An 18,442-nucleotide genomic window follows, 5' to 3' on the forward strand; every position below is an offset into this window, starting at 1 on the left:
CCCAAAGAAAATAATTACAGTTTCAATTTACTATTGTTAATCTCATGCAATTTAACATTTTCATCATGCGCATCATTCGTTGTACTGGGTTTTTTACATCATGCAACAAGCCACAAAAAGGAGGCTTCTTGACATGTAAACCATATATGGCAAGAGAATGACACTGGAAATACACAGAAATAGCAAACATCAAGAATAGCTAATGTACAGTAAATTCCAGAAAGCTGCACTGTTAATGTGTTACAGGGCTATGCTGAAAACACAGTGTTTCTGTGTGATCAGGCAGGTTTAGCATCTTATTAAACACAAGGTTGACTTTAGTTTCTCTGATAGACGGGACGAATTTCAGATAGGAGATAGAAGGATATTTCGAAAAAGGATGATGGGAATATTCCAGCTTTACTTCCTCACCTGTTCTGAAACAATCATCTATGTCCACTCTGCCTGCGTCCTCTGAATTGCTCAGGGGTTGTGAGTTCTCACGTTTTATTCTTAGGAGTGCATCAGGATTAGCTATAGTATCACCTGTCAGAAAAAGATAATATTGTTAGACTTGGTCTTAAAAAGGGTTCGTTTGTAATATGCTTTTACCCCTCTATTTTCAAATAATGGAGTGAAGAGATTTAGTTTCTCATCAACCTGGATGTTTCTCAGACCTGCAGCACAATTGCAAAAACTAAAAGTCGCACCTGCTTACAAGAGCTGTTTTTGGGATTCGGTTGCATCTTTACAGTATTAACAAAATTCTGGATTTCAGCAAGGCTTAGATCTGCCAATGGGCTTATGTCACTCTCTTATCAGAATTTCTATACTTCCAACCTTTTTCATAACCTTTCAAATATTTATTTGATCTGTCACTTCCTTAAGATATTCTTTTATTTATTTGTGCCTGTTTTTGTGTCTCTATGTTCGCTCTGCTGTACTGGGTAAGTAAACATATCTTTCACTATTATCACATTGAGTGTGCTTGAGAAAGTGCCTCTTCTTGTGTTGTCAGGCCCCTTTCTTGCGTACTGATGCTCCTGGTTTTTGAGCTCTACACACTGGGATACTGCTTTCCAGTCTTCTATGTATGAGTGATGATCCCTATTACATAGTAAAACTGGTTAATCATCAACTGGCATATTTAACTTTCCAGTAAGACCATAGCGTTGGACCTGAAATAATTTGCGTAGTAGTCCCCCAAACCTTTTGCCTTGTTTCCCCTGTTTTGCTGGATTTGTTTTTGTGGGTATTAGCTACCAATGGCACAGTACTTGTGCTCTCTCTTTCAAACATAGTAAAATTGGCATACACCCCACTGGCACATTTTTTTTCATTTAATTTGGTCCCTAGTAAATGTGCCCAGGACCTATAAATCAAATGCTGCAAGTGGGCTGTAGCCCTCCTTTTGCCAGCCACTACAGTACCACTTGTCTCAGGCCTGTCGCTGCAGCCCTTAGAACCACCAAACCCTGCGCCACGCAAGACCTTTGGTCGTGCACAACGCAGGTTGGCCAGAGGGCCTGTTTCTGTCAGTGGACCTGTGAGTGGGTTTGTGAGTGTATGAGTGGGTCTGAAAGTGGGAGTCTGAGTGGATGAAAGTGTGTGAGTGGGTGTATGAGTCTCTGTGTGCATGTATGACTAAATGAATTAGTGTATGAGTGAGTCTATACATCACCCCAGCTCCTCACAACACTCGCTGGACCTGCTGCAGAACAGAAGAGAACTGGAACTGGTGTCTGTAATGTGTTTGGAGTTCTGAATGGCTAGACCTGCTCCCAGGACTAAGACACAGACTCCAAGGTCCAGTTGGCTGACCGTCAGTGTGGTTTAATGGACATAAACATCTAAAAGAAGCCTTTTACCTAGTGTGACCAGTGTACCAGTTAAAACTGAAAATGGGCAGACCTTGCTAATAGCCTCAGCAGGAGTTTGTTGTTTCCTCTAAGTGTTGTCCGCAAGGTCTTGGGAGCCTTAAAAGTGTCCTAGAAAGTCTGAAAAGCTGGACATTTTGGGACTTCCAAGACCTCTGGAGGTTAAGCGAGCCCTCAAGGCAAAAGGGTCTCATTTCATAAGGACTTGATATGGCTTTAAGCTTGAGTCTCTGTAAGATTTTGAGCTCCAAAAACAGAGACTAAGGGCCTCATTATGAACTCGGAGGGAAAACCCGCTGAGTTCGGCACTGGTGGTCTACAATAGACCGCCAGCGTGTTGAAGACCCCGCCAGCCACATTATTAACATTCAGTTGGGCCAGCGGGTGGAAACAGTGTTTCCGCCTGCCGGCCCAGCTGAATGCACGGCCTGTACATTGACGCTGGCTCCACATGGATCCGGCAACAATGTAGCAGTGCGGCGGGTGCAGAAGCACCCGTCGCACGGGCATTGACATGCGCGACTGGGCTGTGCACGGGGGCCCGTGCACTGCCCATGCCAAGTGCCATTCCGCCAGGTATACCCCGCCAGGGAAAGGCTGGTGGAATCAGGTACATTATCCGGCGGGCAGCACTGCTTGCAGCGCTGCCCTGTCGGATATGTAACTCCGCCATCGCCAGGCTGCCTGGCGGCGGAAGCCTGGCAGTGGTGGAGTTACGCCAGTGGCGGTTCTGCCACATTTATTATATGGCAGTCTGGGCCGCCATGCCCAGACCACCATGTTCATAATGAGGCCCTAAGTTCACAGTGTTGACTCAGCAAAGACACAAAAAGTATCCACCTGACGAGAGGACTTTGGCAACTGTAAAAGTTAAATTTTTCTGGTCAGAGCTTTTACGGCCAAAACCAACAGCTTTAGTGGAACCTCGTTCAGTAGCTATCTGGATCTGAAGGGACTTCGTTGTGTATAGACTTTAACCTTGCCCCACTGGAGGATTTTAACCTCCATAAAAAAGAATAAATCAAAAAGTAGCAACTTTGACCAGGATGACCGACTTATTTTACTTCCACTTCATAAAGGTTGGCATGAAATTGGGCCTATATCCCCGTCAGACACAAACAGTGATTTCTGATGGGTGCTTTGCTTTTTCTTGGCACTTTTTACCTTACCATTTAAAAAATACATATCTCCATTTCCCCTTATTGGGTTTTAGTTGTTTCAGTGTCATTTTATATTAAATTGATCTTAATTTTTAGGAACTTTTTCATTGAACTATTTTTACTTTTTGACTATTTAAGGGTTGGTAAAAATGTTCCTAAGTTAAGCCTTCCTGCTCCGTGCCATAGCTAACAGGATCAAAACCCAGGTTTAAATTCTTGAAACTGTTTGACCTTACAGAATTTGGGGACTTATTACAGATAGAAACCACACCCTCCCAAAATAATAACCCATTTTCCTACAACATGTTATTTGTAAAGCACATGTTCAGCCATTGTTGCATCTTGGCACTGAATAATAGGTCTTTGTTGTTTCCTAACCCAATAGTACTCCTTGTATCGACCTCAGGAGGATGAAGGGCTGACTGGACCTGCTGAGTTTTGAAGCTGTGGCAATGCGCTCAAGCACAGATCCCTGCTGTGGATGCATTAGTTTACCTTACCACCACACAACACTTTCACTCTGCCTTAAGCAATGTGCCTATTTTCTACCTCCAGGAGTCAGTATATCTTCCTTTACATTCTGTGTCTTGCTGCCTTTTGTCCTTTAGGTTTTAATTTTTTCCCATGCCACTTGTTTCACCTTTTACAGTTATGTCTGTCTCACCTACAGACCTAATATGTACTTTACCAATACATAAAGTGTGTGTTTGGGTTAGCCCGTTGCTTACCACTGGTTGTTTTTCTTGTTCAAAGTTGTGTAAACTCTCCAAGTACTTACTTTCTTCTAATCTCAGCATGAATAACTTGGACAGGCCTTCTTTCACAGACTCCATGGTCAGAGATATCAAAACCCACAATAAACCTTCCAGGTCCTTCTCGGTTCATTAATAATCCCATAGTTCTGACTGTAGACAAGATTGCTGTCGGAGACTGCCACAGCAATTACAGCAGTATGAATACATGAAACAAGTCAAAGCCAGCCTATCTGACAATCAGAAAAGTTTCAGCAAGGTGCACGATTCTCGTTTTGTTTGCGAAATGTCCTAGTTTCCTATCAAAGATGATCCCCTGTTTCTGAAATTTAGTAAATGTATAAAAATCCAGCTTTTCAGAAACTAGATGCTGCATTTCTACCTTTGGTCCTAGGCTGCTGTCAGTATCAGCGTCAAAACCTTCAGATGGAGTGATAGATGCTCTGTCAATAAATGCCAATAAATACATAAATGTATAAATAAATACATAAATACGTACGCGCATACATACATACAATGGACAAGTGACAGTTTATGCATTAGCTGACCAACTGTACGCAGTCCTATGATACAACGGCACCCAGCAGGCAGTCCAGCACTACACACGTCAATGGCAAATTCATTGCAGATAAATTCCCTGGTGTATTTCCCAACACCTGTCTTTAAGAAGTCAGTGATCTGCAATGACTGGTGATCTCAGGGTGACAATACTGACACCATCAACTACACTGCGATTTTCAATGAATGGAATGCACATTGTTTATCTGGTATGAGGTTCTTGCAGTCGTCTGTCTGAGTGTGTAATGAAATCTTTATGTGTATCAGAGAACAGAGGCTGTGAGGAAGGTAACCATATGCATTACTTGTGAACATAGCTAAAGCACATCATACTCACTTGGCGAACTATAAATCCCAGGTTTGCTTTCAGAGCTTTGCTTGTCCACAGCAAACATCTCTTCCTTCTCCTTAGTCCTAACTGAACATACTGCAGTTGCAATAAGAGGACCTGTTATAAAAAACATAAGGAATCATTTGTTAGAGGTCCTTACGGTTCTTTGATTATAAATCATTGCTTTAGTTGTTTTTTTAAGCGAATGGTGCTTTTCAAGCACTGGGCTGTTTTAAAGTCTCCTCCCAAAACGTGCTCTTCAATTCTTAATCAAAGTCCGCTTTCCCTTTCCACTTGCCGTTTCCAAAATGTTTATCTTAGCCTACTCTTAAAAAACATATTGAAAGGTTATGCTGAAGAGTTGGCTTAATTATACAGCATGGACATTCAAATGTTGTGGATTTATCCAGCACATTGTGTGACATAACTATTATGTTAAAAACCAACAAACTGATGGGTGAAGTGCCTAAATGAATCACAGTCACTAATAATAACTTTGGGTCACATACCATTTCGTTATTTTTTTGTCATTGTGCCTCGCCATGAAACACACACACTATTGCAAATCAGCCTTGGTCCTTGTGCAATAGGAATAATCCAGCTCTAACAGCCAAGCCACATCTCTGTGACAGGTATCACAAGCAACCCAAGGCTGATTGCTTGTGTTCCTTTCCACAGAGTTGAATGGGAGTCTCGGCTGGGCTATTCCTGTTGGAACAGGCCCATATCTGATTTGCATGGAGCTGACTCTTGTCTACAGTGATATACTGGATGAAACAATGAACAGCTGGAATACAATCCTAGTAATTGACAGGGCCACCTATCACCACTGCACTTCCACGTCCTATATAGAGGTAGACATATCAATTTATCAAACTATCTTTTTTTAACTCAAAGAGCAAATAATTAGTTTCTTGTAATAACAAAAAGTCATTTTTACGTCGAGGTCTTGTCTGGTTTGCTAATGGCTTTTTGTGGGCATTCTGAAAGCTACCCTGGGAATGCATTTCACCCATTGCTTATTACTGGCTAGTTTATTTTTTATTTGCAGGCTTTATTTGCTTTAGGCTGTCCAGCTTGAGTTCGTCCCTCCAGAGGAGCATCTCTTGTCCACTGATTCCTTCCAAGTACCCGCTTTCTGTAAACAGGCCGTAGAATCTTGTTCTAATCTTGTCACACTTACTGTGCATTCAAAGACAGAGGTCAAATGTCAGGCTCTGTCTTCCGAGGGGAGCTTTGTGGTTACTTTTCTTCCTGAGACATAAAAGTGACAGCATTTATGTGACAGTCCTGCTGGGTACCTATGCGAGAGGACAGGCTGTAGGATGTTGATTTTTCAAGCAACAAAATGGACCGTGCTGATATATCAGAATTAGGAAGTGCATATGAATGAAGCACATTTATTTTATAATCCTGCAGTGTGGTGGAAACAAGTATTTGAATACGAACAAAACACATCAATACACTAGGGGCCATATGTACGAAAGCTTTTTCCCATAGACACAGAATGGGTAAAATCCTTTGGTACATCTGGCCCTAGGTGATGATATTTCCACACATTATCGTTTCTGCGCAGTAAACCTGTATGTCTGTGCAAATTTAATTGTCATTTCAATTGAAAAGGTGTTGTCTGCAATGGCAGTGAGCCAACATGCTATACCATGCCTTGATGACATCTGGGATATGTGTGCTTTAAAAAAGTATTTTCATTTTATTCATTTAGGGCCAACAAAACTTGTTTTGCAATATATGAAAGGCATTCGCAGGCCAAAAACAAGGAATCGAAAAAATTTCCATTTTTAGCGAAGCAACATGGTTTTGCATGTCGCAATCTGCGTATCGCAATTTGCGACATGAAAAACCGAATCGCTATTTGCATATCGCAAATTGCGAGCTCGAATAGTGACTCACAAATACAGATTCAGTATTTCTCGTTGCAAATTGCGATACGCAGCTATACGATGCATCAATGCAGAATGGCCTTTTGCACATGCAATTTACCACGGATTGAAATCAGGTGGTAACCAGGTGCAACCAATATAAAGAGGCCCAGAATGCCTCAGCCTCTTTTCCACAATGGCTGCAATCTACGTCATGGCAAGGAGAATGACGATCTTGGCAAGTTTGAGGAGAGGGAGGAGGAGACAGGAGCGCATTTTCAGAGTGCGGATTACTCTTTTTGACCAGACTGAGGAGGACATTTTTGATAAGTACAGGTTGAGCTCAGCCATGATACTTGACCTGATAGTTGAGCTACAACCCATACTGCAGCACACAACACATAGGACCAATAGCATACCCACACATGTGCAGGTATTATGCTCCCTGCACCTACTTGCCTCAGGGAGCTATCAAGGGGTCATAGCAGCAGCTGGAGGGGTATCACAGAGTGCCCTCTCTAGATTTTTCAATACATTTCTAAATGCCATGCTGAGCAGGATACGCCAGTACATCAGATTCTCCCACACCCCACAGGAAATACAGCAGACAGAAATCGATTTCTACTAGATAGCACAGTTCCCCCATGTCCAAGGTGCCATAGATGGGACACATGTTGCAATCTGTCCACCATCGACCACAGAGTATGTATACCGCAACCGTAAAAACCAACATTCAATGAACATACAGGTGATATGCAATGCCTCCTACATCATAACTGATCTCGTGGCCAGGTACCTAGGGAGCACACATGATTCGTACATCTTTCACCACAGCGGGATTCACACAAGACTGCTAGCTGAGGAATTTGGTGAAGGATATCTACTAGGTAATTTGCAACTTTACAATGTTGCATTGATGGCAGTGTGACGTCAGATGGCACAGCTACTCATTATACCCTCTGTCCCTTCCAGGAGACAGTGCCTACACAGTGTGCACCTACATGATGAAGCTCTACCTAAATCCTGCAACACCAGCAGAGCGGAGATACAATTCAGCACACAGGGCAACCTGCAATGTGGTGGAGCGCACCTTTGGCCTGCTGAAGAGTCGCTTCCGGTGAATCCATAAAAGTGGAGGGGCACTACAGTACAGCCCGGACACGACCTGTAGAATAGTGGCCACATGTGCGATCTTGCACAATATAGCTACCACCAGGGGCATACCTGTGGAAATATCGGAGCCAGACTCAGATGAGGATGATGATCCCATACCAACCCTACAGCCAGCAGACAGGACCAGTGCAGCAGAGGGCAGGCAAAGGCGTGCTGACATCACGCACAACCATTTCAGATGTAAGTAATGACAACTCCACCTCACTGACATGTATTCCAGTAGTTAGCACCTTTATTACCTTGACTTCAGGTAACATATGTGTCACTAGGACAAAGCAATGAACAATAGGCAGACATGAGCCATTAACAGTGTCACACTATTATCATGATAGTTTTACTGTATTGCTACATGTGAAGGTAGTCCCCTGTAGCCCTCAATGTCACTTCTTATGACCACGCATTCCATTTGAGTGTGCAGTGGCCTCGCCGGCACCTCTTGTATCAGGCTCACAGGCAGTACTGTGCCTGGCACTGCGATGCCTAGGATCCATCACGGGGACTGCAAGACTGCTGAGGCTAGACGACTCCTCAGTATCCCCAACACCCTGTTTGCTGGGTGTAGCACTGCGTGCTGTCAGCATAGCATCCAGGACGTTGGTTATTTGCACCAATCCCTGTGCAACGTCCCTACTGCTATGTGCTGCCTCCACCTGCGCGGCCATAGCACGCCGTGATATCAGAGCAGTTGATGTAGCAAGACGATTTCCGGATCTGCAAAAGCCATTGAACATTCCCATGAATTGCCGATCGCGCCTGCGGTGGCTCACAAGCTCATGCCTGATCTCAGTACAGAGTTCCTTAATGGCATTTGTCAGTTCCTTGGTGTTATCTGCAGCTGTTTGCTGTCCCTCATGCAGCTTGCAGATGTTTGCATTCAGAGACTCCAACTGCTTGTGCAGTCCTCCCATATTAGCATTGTGTGACTGCAACTGCCTGTGCATTGCCCTCATGTTTTTGCATTGCAGGCGTTGCACTTTGAGCATGGACGCTTCAAGGCCACCAAAGATTGATGGGCCCACGCCTTCATCTGTGTGCCTGCATCGTGAGGCCTCCTGCGGGGAGCAGAGTGACGCTGGGGCAGGGACTGATGCCTTCCTTTGGCTCTAGCTTCTGGGGGTGGTGTGTGGCCTTCATTCAGCATTTCATCGGAGTCCAGGTTCAACTCGTGGAGAGGTAACACCCTTGCCCTGTGTCTGATTGGTGCTATACACAATGACTCACTGGTGTTAGTGTCGGGCAGTGACTGTGTTTCTGCATCCCCCACATTGGCACATTCTGCTGCTGCTGGGCCTGAGCCATCTGCAACGACAATGTGCAGCATGTCATTTATGAATGTATCACCAAATGATGCACAATGGTAATAAATGTACACTTACATCGTATCACTGTGAATTGTGTATGTTGTTCTTCTGTGTGTCTGTATACTTAATTGCTACCTATGTGCTATTTTCAGCTCAGGGTTGTGGACTACCACTCCCATAAGGCATTGTTGTGCCGCATGTAAGATGTGGAATGGACTACTTATCACAATGCTTTGCACTAATTGCTATTTCCTAAGGGGCATTTGTACATGCACATATGGGGACACACATCATTTTTGGACTTACCTTTGCTGGTGCTGGGTGTGCCGCAAGTGTCAATGTCAGTGACCCCACTGACAGCTTCTGGAAGCAGTGTGGACTCCACCAAGTCTTCCATGGGGGTGGAGGGTGTCTGGGTGGTCTGTGCTCCTTGCTTCCCTTAGCCTGCTGTCCACCCTCTCCTTGGCATGGGAACGTAGGTCGTACCACCTCTTGTATATCTCTTCCACCGAGCGCTGCGCAACCCTCACTGCGCAGATTTTGGTCTGGATATCAGCCCAAAGTTTCTGCTTCTCACTCTCTGGTACCTGGAGTGAGCTCTTCCCAAAGAGCCGGTCATGGCTCCTGACCACCTCCTCAGTGAGCCCCTCCAATTCTTGCTCACTGAATTTCAGCTTCGTCTTCCTCTCTCCCTTCTCCTTCCCATTGCCAGCATTGGCCATGTTGGTGTTAGGTCCTGGCTTGCTCCCTGGGGCTGGTCTGTGACTCTCTGACTGCTCCTGTGGGTGTGGTACCTGGAAACAGCATGGGCTGACTCACTTCCTGCTTATGATGTCATCAGGCTGTGCCGGGGTAACCGTTTTCGCAATTTGCGATTTTCAAATACCGAATCGCAATTTTGTTTGCGATTCGGTATTTGGACCTCGCAAATTGCATTAGCGAATTCTAAGAAATCGCTATTTCCGACTCACAATTTTGATACATCACATGCTGTCACGTATGTAGAGAATCGGGATGTTGTTAACAGCCTGGTCCTCATATGCCGCCAAATTATCTAAAAGAAACTTGGTAGATCCCTCTTATCAGGTGGGGGTTGGACATCACTTTTGGCCAGGCAACCTTGGTGAAGTTGTTATTCCAGCATGGTAATGGAACCACTGTGTGTAGGTTATTTAGTGTCCTCCTAAACATCTCCCCGGACAAGGTGAGAAGCAGTGGAAAATGATCGCTCTTGCATCTCACTTCCACTCTCATGTCCCTCAGGTGAGGCCATAACCTAACATCCACCAGAAAATAATAAAAATAGTACTTGTAGATATACCCCGTTTAAAAGTTGGCGCAGTATTTGAGTCGGATGGTGTTCTACCGTTGCAGGCCCTAAGGCCATGTTTTAGGCATAATGTGGCCAATTGTGAGGCCACACGAGAGCATGTGCAGAACCGAGTACTGGTTGACTGTGGTATACCCCATAGCTCATCTTCTTCATCAGTTAGACCACTGAGCACGGAGGAGGGTTCAAAGGTACAGTTCATGTCACCAGCGATGATTAAAAGAGTCGAAGGTTGTAGACTTTCCCAAAAATCGGACAGTAGAACCAGGGTCTGAGACTCAGAGCCTCATGAGACTGATCGAATGTGAGCATTAACAATGATGATTGTAAGATCCTGTTTAAACTTAATTTTCATACCCATTAGATCAACGGAATCAATGTCCAACGACAAAAATCACATTGCAGTTTCTTATTTAAAAGTAACAACAGCCTGCCTTTGGCACGACCCAGACTCTTCTCAGGAGGTAGGACAGGAACACAGAATGAAAGGAATCTATATTATTGGCACCCTCTGCCCAGGTTTCCTGGAACAGGCAGATATCTATATCTTTTATGTAAGTAACCCATTCTGGATCAACCAATTTCTTATTGAGACCAGCTGTGTTCCAAGACATTAGAGTTTTTTTTTTAAAAAGGTAGGGTTAAGGTCTAGCGGAGGGAAAAGGGTCGCAAAGGATGGTTTGATGAGAGCTGTTCAAGGGCAATGTCTGGGTTAAAAGCAGCCGTTACTTCAGGCCTCCAGGGGAAGGGTCCAACAAGCCAGACGTATATATAAAGACACTTTAACACAAGCAAAAAGGCTGTGGGAGGACCACTTGTGGCAGGAACTATTACATGCCTCAAGAGCAAATAACAAGAAGCTCTTTTGGGAACTTTTGACCAAAAGACAAGACGGAGGCAGGAATTCCCCTGATAATTATATACAACCTGAAAAGCTGGGTGGAGCATTTTTCTAGCCTTTATGCTGTGCCAGCGGATCTGATGGCATATGACGAAGTTTATCCCCTCACAGCAAGGCCAAATTCCAGTTCTAGTTTACCTCTATCTGGGGGGGGGTGCCTACGCCCCTGATGATTGTATTTTTTTCTCCATGGAAGAAACTCTTGATGCTATTAATTCCCTAAAACCCAGCAAAGCACCCGGGCTGGATAAGCTCCCAGGAGATCTTTATAGATCAGAACCAAATATATGGTCCTGGTATATAAATGCAATCTCAAATAGTATAGCTGCAGGGGGACAAATTCATGACACGTGGAAGGGGGCTGAAATTATACCAATTTATAAAAAAGGTAATGTAAATCTCCCAACCAACTACAGACCGATCAGCCTCATTGATAATTTACAAAAGATGTTCGCTAAACAACTTTTACAAAGGCTAACCAGTTGGGTCGAAGATCACCAGATTCTTTCCCCACTCCAGGCAGGATTTAGTCTGAAAACAAGTACGGTGGATCAGGTCTTTAGGTTAGCTGTTCTGTATTGGAAATATGTAGTTCTTTCTAAACAGTGCCTATATGTTGTATTTATAGATCTACGATCTGCCTTCGACTTGGTACCTAGAGTCAAATTGTGGGAAGTGTTGGGTAGATTGGGGGTTCCAGCTGACATACTACTTCTGTTAAAACGATTACATGAAAACACCTACGCGCAAGTGAGATGGGGCAATCAAGGCGAGCTGCCTGAAAAAATCCCAATTAAAAGGGGAGTTCGCCAAGGTTGTGTGTTGCCCCCCCTACTATTTACCCTATTTATCAATGAGGTGGTGAAGGCCATGAACACATGCCGGAATGACGCCCCTTCCTTGAAAGCACAAAAAAATCCCTATTCTTCTTTTTGCAGATGACTCACTTCTCATCTCAAAGACACCAAAGGGGTTGCAAACTCTTGTTGACAGATTTAATTTATTTTGTAGAGAGCATGGGCTGGGGGTAAATGTCAGTAAAACTAAACTGATGGTGCTCTGCATAGGCCCCAGTAAAAGATGCACTATCAATATTGACGGACTCCCTCTGAACAAGGTTAGCTCTATAGATTATTTGGGTGTTAGGCTAACCAGCAAACTATCTTGAGACGATCAGATTATGAAGAGTGCGGGGCTGTTACAACATAGAGCTGCGTCCATACTGCGCTTTTACCAAAGCTCTACAGCAAAAACAGTATCTCCCACTATTAAAATCTATATAGCTAAGGCGCAGGGAGCAGCTCTGTATGGTGCGGAAGTATGGGGATCTTGCAATTGCTGTAAGATATCAGTGGGCGAAAACAATTTTGCGAGGGCCCTAATTGCATGTCCCCGCAGTACACCTTTGATTCCACTTTTTTTTTACTTGGGGCTAAATCGAGCAGCTGACCTAATTGTTTTAAGACCCCTTTTATATTGGATAAGCATACCGACTACTCCTGAATTAGACATATACAAGGCCTCACTACTCGATTTACTAAACAGTCAGAATGTTACCACAATTCCTTGGATCAGACATGTGTCCCATTGGTTTCACTTGTTGGGATTGGGCGACTATTGGGAAAACCCTCACAACTTAGAGAGACGGCACAAAAATGTCCTAAAATCAGTCTACTGGTCTTATGTAAGGGATAACTACATAATTTGTAAATCACATGGCCGCCTAACGAACCTTTTTATTGATTTTAAATGGTTCCTGCAGTATGAACCATATTTAGACACCATAAATGACCTGCAGGGCAAGGGCCTATATGCAAGATTTCGGTTTGGAAACTTGCCATTGTTGTCTTAAACTAGCAGTTGGGGGTAGACCACTTTTTCTGATATATGTCCTGCTTGTGGTGGTGCCCCAGAAACTGCTGAACACTTTATGTTTTTCTGCCCTGCTTATTTTACCCCACGGTCAAAATGGATCCGTAAAATTTGCCGAGACATGGGACTAAATAATTGTACTTCTGCAATAAGGATTCCAAAAAGTCACAACTCAAACGACCTAATTCTTGCAGTTAGCAAGTTTTTAGTGGCAGCGTGACAAAGGTTTCATTTCACACCACCTATACTCCACAATACGCCATTCCACCTTCCACTATTCCACTCTACGTTACTCGATTCTATGACACTCCACTCCTCAATATGTCACTCCGCTCTACACCCCTCCACTGTAAAACACTCTACGACACATCACTCCCATTTACCCACTCCACTTTAATATACCACAGTTTACCCGACTCCAAACTGCCCCACTTTGCTCCAATCTACCCGATTTCACTCCAATCTCCACTCCACTTTATCCCATGCCACTCCAATCTACCCCTTCACTGAGCTCTACCCCAATCTACCTCACTCTAATCTACCACAGTCTACCCCACTCCAACCCTATCTATCCCAATCCACTCCAATCTACACCACTCCAACCTATCCAAATCTACAACACTCAACTCCACTCTACCTCAATCACTTCACTCAAATCTACCACACTCCACCCCAACCCACTCCACCCCAATCCATCCTGCTCCAAACCACTCCAAAGTACCCCCACTCCACCCTACTCCGATTTAACCCACCCCAATCTACCCCATCCCACTGTACTGCATGCCACTCTACCCCACTCCACTCTACCCCATTCTAATCTATCCCACTCCAATCTGCACCTCTCCAATCCAATTTAACCCACTCCACTCCAGTCTATCTACTCTGTTCTAGTCTACTCTACCCCAATCCATGTAATGTATCCCAATTCAAGCTACTACACTCCACTTCAATCTATTACACTCCACTCTACCACAATCTACCCTGAACTATCCCACTCCATTGTACCCTATTCCAACCTATCCCACTCCACTTCAATTTGCCCCATCGCACTCCAATCTACCCCACTACACCCCAACCTGTGGTACTCCACCCCAATGTACCCCACTCCAATCTACCCACTTTATTCTACCACACTCAACCCCACTCCAATCTACACCACTCAATTCCAATTTACCCTACTCCTCTCTAATCTACCCCACTCTACCCCCACTCCAATCTACCCCACTCTACTACAATCTACTCCACTTTACCCCATTCTACCCACTCCACTTTACCTACATTTTTCCTATTCTACTTTACCCCAATCTACCCCACTCCAATCTACCTCATCCCACTCCATAGCACTAACTTTTAACCATGCTGACCAGCACTCGCACTGGTGTACAACATGGCTAAAACACATTGCAAAAAAAGCCAATTGCTCTCACATAGGCAAGACCGATTTGCTTTGTCAATGCTTGTTTATATTGTATAACCCCGCTTATGGATTTCTTCTATACTGAGTTCTAGCTTGATATAATTGCTGCTTTGAAAACAATGCATGTGAAGTAAGAAGAAATGGCTCGGGGTACTGAGAGACATCATAGACAACTCGAGTTTACCTCTCATTGTCAATTTGATGTCACTCAGAACCTCTTTGGTGAAAAACATCCCCATAACTCACTGGTATCCATCTATAATTCTATATATCATGAATTCGGAGACGTATTATGATGATTTCGTGAAACATGAGCTCTGATGATTGAACAGATTAATTCCCAAAATAAATCATTTTTCGATGAGTCCTAAATTATTTTGAGTTAATATCATCACTAACGTTTGGAGTTTTTTGTTTGAAACAGGTTTTCAGTATTTCACATTTTCTTGTCTCCCTTCTTAAATCCATTCACCACATTAAATATGCCATATTCTTAAGTATGCAGCGCTTCATCTATTTCCAACTATATTTTCCATTTCTACATAACCTGAATGGCTATGTAGTCCATGTATGGCGCTATTTTAACATTAAAATCGCTGTACGTCTAGCCCCTCCAGCCTCATAATTCTGTGTAAAAAGAGTGGCTAATGGTTTAATATAAAAGTATATTAAAAAGTGATGTAAGAAGAATACAAATATAAAGATAGATGTAAGAAGCAGCCATAACAGACAACCCTGACACATGCACCTGAAAATCCGAATTGCTAATAAAAAAAAGTTAATGCCCATTCTAGTTCTATATCACTGTAAAAAGCTAATAAGATAAATATGCATTTAACCCTCCTTTTTCTGCTTACTTCTTCTTTTCCAAATACATGTGGAATATTCCTCCAGGCCCAGATGATAAATTAAAAAACATTCAGCTAAACAGCATCAAGCTCCAGTACATTTTCTGAGTAACAGATCATCTTCTTCTACAAGGTGGCAAAATCTGGGTTCTTAAGAAAACATTTATCACCAGTCTGAAAAGTATTCAGGTCGCCATCTACTGTCAGAAGCCATCTGATTTATTCTAAGCCTAAAAAAGAAAAACAGCTAGTCAAAGGTTTCAAGTTTACATGGTCCAGTTGCATCGAATATTTATCTTCATATTAAAAAACTCACGAATATACCGAAAATGTCTGGTTTTACCATTTGCAAAGAGCAAATGGCGTTCTGTGCTGATTCTGAACCACCTCTGTTGTACAAAGATGGATGGAGAATCACTCAAATCTTCTTTTCTTGTTGTGTCTACTTCCTCCTCGATTGTTGTCACTGAGATTGCCTCTTTTCTCTTTTTTTGTGCCTTCGGCCATTTATCTCCTTGCATTGTGCCTTTTGTCAATGCTCTTTTCTGTGCTGGATTTGCAACTTCTGCAGGATTTGTTCTTGACGTACCTGCGACTGATTCAGGAGGAGTCAGATTGTTTTGGCTTTGATTCGCCTCAACTTCTTCACTTTCAGGGTCTGTCATTTGCTCTGTTTGTCTTTCAAGATCATCTGTTTCTGGGAGAGCCCTCCTCTGACTAGACTCTCCTGCTACCTAAGCTGAGGTTGGTTCACCTTCACTCTCCTGTAGGTCTTCCTCGTTTCTCACAGGATTGGCTGAACCACTTTCAGTTTGCTCAGATTCAGTCTCTCATTATGGCTTGCGTGGATCCAGTTCGGAACTCCAGCACACTTCACAGCTGTAGTAGTGATCAGTACTACTTAGTAAGGACCCTTCCCTGAGGCTCCAGACATGTCTTTCTCACATGTTTTCTGATCACAACCCAATCACCCGCTCTAAGGTTGTGGCCTTGATCTTGAGACAGTTGCAGTGTGGTGCCTTCCACCTGATGAAAGAAAGAACGAACCACATCAGCCAGACCTTTGCAGTAGTCCAACACCAATTCATCTGTCATGTTCACAAGAGCATTGGCAGCAGGAACCGCTGGCAACCTCATTGCTCTGCGCATGAGGATTTTATGTGGCGATAGTCCTTTTTTCCTGTCGGGTGTGTTTCTCATAGTTATCAGAACTAGTGGTAGTGCGTCGGGAATCATCTGATTCTGAAGAGACCTGAAACCCAAAACGTGGTATCAGTTCCCAGCGCAGTAACTTTGCCACTAGGCAGCTGTCATTTCTTCGTGTAGGGTAAGCTTCTATCCAGTGACTAAAAATGCAAGCAACCACCAACACTTATCTCAATCCTCCGCACACAGGGATCTCAATAAAATACATCTGCATTCTGCTGAATGGACCTCCTGCTCTTCAAGTGTGGCTCAAATTGACCACTGTCCCTTTACCCACATTCATTCGCTGACAGACGACGCAATGGTGGCAAACTGCTTCGGCAACTTTGGATTGAACCAAGATTGCTTGAACGCTTGGATGATGATGTCCTTCCCAGCATATGCTTGACCATGGTAATACCTAGCCATTTGAGTCAACAGACTATTAGGCAGAACCACTTCACCCTCTCCTGAAACCCAAACGTCATCTTCACGTTGAACACATTTTAATTGTACCCAATTCCTTTTCTCATCTCTGTCAACATTCTCCTGCAAAGCTTTCAATTCTTCCAAGGTATCTACAACATGTAATGCATAATTTGGGCACATTTCTTCTTCCTGTAACAATTCCCACTTATCTTTGAACAATAAACAGTTCAATGCGCAAAACCTTGCAACTTGATCCGCATATCCATTTCCCATTGACACAAAATCTTGGAATTTCAGGTGTGCACTGCATTTCACCACTGCAATCTTTTCTGAATAGCTAGTAACAACTCATGAATTATCTCACCATTTCTCACCGGTGAACCAGAAGAGCCCAGGACACCCCTCTGTGACCACAGCTGGCCAAAGTCACGGACTATTCCAAATCCGTGCTGACTGTCCGTATAAATGGTTACTTTAAGTCATGCAGAAACACGGCATGCTCTAGTAAGAGCTACCAATTCTGCCATTTGCGCAGAATACAGCCCTCAAAGCCAGGGCGCTTCAAGTGTGCCGGAAATTGTGCACACTGCATATCCTGCTCTCAATGTTCCAGTGCTATCTCTTAAACAGGAACCATCAACAAAAACAATTTGGTCATTTTCCTCCAATCGGGTAGCTCTAATATCAGGTCTTGGTTTTGTGCACAAATCAGTTACTTCTAGACAGTCATGTTTTGTCAACTTCAATATTCTCCTTTTGAAGTAGGGTTGCTCGGTTAAGCACTGTACATCTTCTGAGTGGCACATTAGGGGACGCCAGGATGACCGTTTCAAAACAAGTCAGCCTGGCATTCGTCAAGTGTTGGGTTTTGGTTCTGGTGGGTAAAACTTCGATAGAGTGATGGACCATGACAGTTAAAGGATGCCCCATCACAATGCTCTCACTCTGAGTGAGGCTCAATCCAGCCGCGGCTACTGTACGTAGAAAAGCTGGTAAGGCCACTGCAACAGGGTCCAAAGTAGCTGAAATATATGGTACTGGGTGGTTTACAAAACCATGGACTTGAGTCAAGACAGATAAAGAACATGCATCACGCTCATGACAGAACATCCTGAAGGGTTTTGTGTAGTCAGGCATTTCCAAAGTCAGGGCTTTGCACAGACGTTCTCTCAACTCTGTGAAGGCTTTCATAAAGGTTTGGTCTAACACTAAGGGATCAGTAACTTCCTTGTGAGTCTGCTTCTGCAATGACTTTGAAATGGCTGAAAAGTTGGGAGTCCACTGGCAACAATAGCTCACCATTCCCAAAAACATCCTGACACCTCTCTGTGTTGTTGGGGGATTCATCTGCAATATGGCCTTGATCCTTTCTCTGGAGATTTTCCTAATGCCTTTCTCACTTAGGTGACCCAAATATCTCACTTCTTTCTGGCAATACTGTAACTTAGC

General features: G+C 43.7%; 1 protein-coding gene across 4 annotated transcripts in view; it reads right to left on the minus strand.

Moving 5' to 3' along the window:
* Positions 1 to 18,442, minus strand: part of LOC138300154 (zinc finger protein 282-like) — a 184,682-nt gene that overhangs the window by 117,114 nt on the left and 49,126 nt on the right. For all 4 annotated transcript variants that reach the window (XR_011204883.1, XM_069239110.1, XM_069239111.1 and 1 more), the window contains exons 3-4: positions 4,664 to 4,774; positions 412 to 525 (exon numbers count right to left, since the gene is read on the minus strand). Coding sequence is in view for 3 of the 4 variants with exons in the window: in XM_069239110.1 (XP_069095211.1) it covers positions 412 to 525; positions 4,664 to 4,774 (225 nt within the window). In the remaining variant the exon portion in view is untranslated. The remainder of the gene's footprint in view (positions 1 to 411; positions 526 to 4,663; positions 4,775 to 18,442) is intronic.

The sequence above is a fragment of the Pleurodeles waltl genome, chromosome 6 (assembly GCF_031143425.1).
Source record: "Pleurodeles waltl isolate 20211129_DDA chromosome 6, aPleWal1.hap1.20221129, whole genome shotgun sequence".
In the NCBI taxonomy this organism is placed as follows: Eukaryota; Metazoa; Chordata; class Amphibia; order Caudata; family Salamandridae; genus Pleurodeles; species Pleurodeles waltl.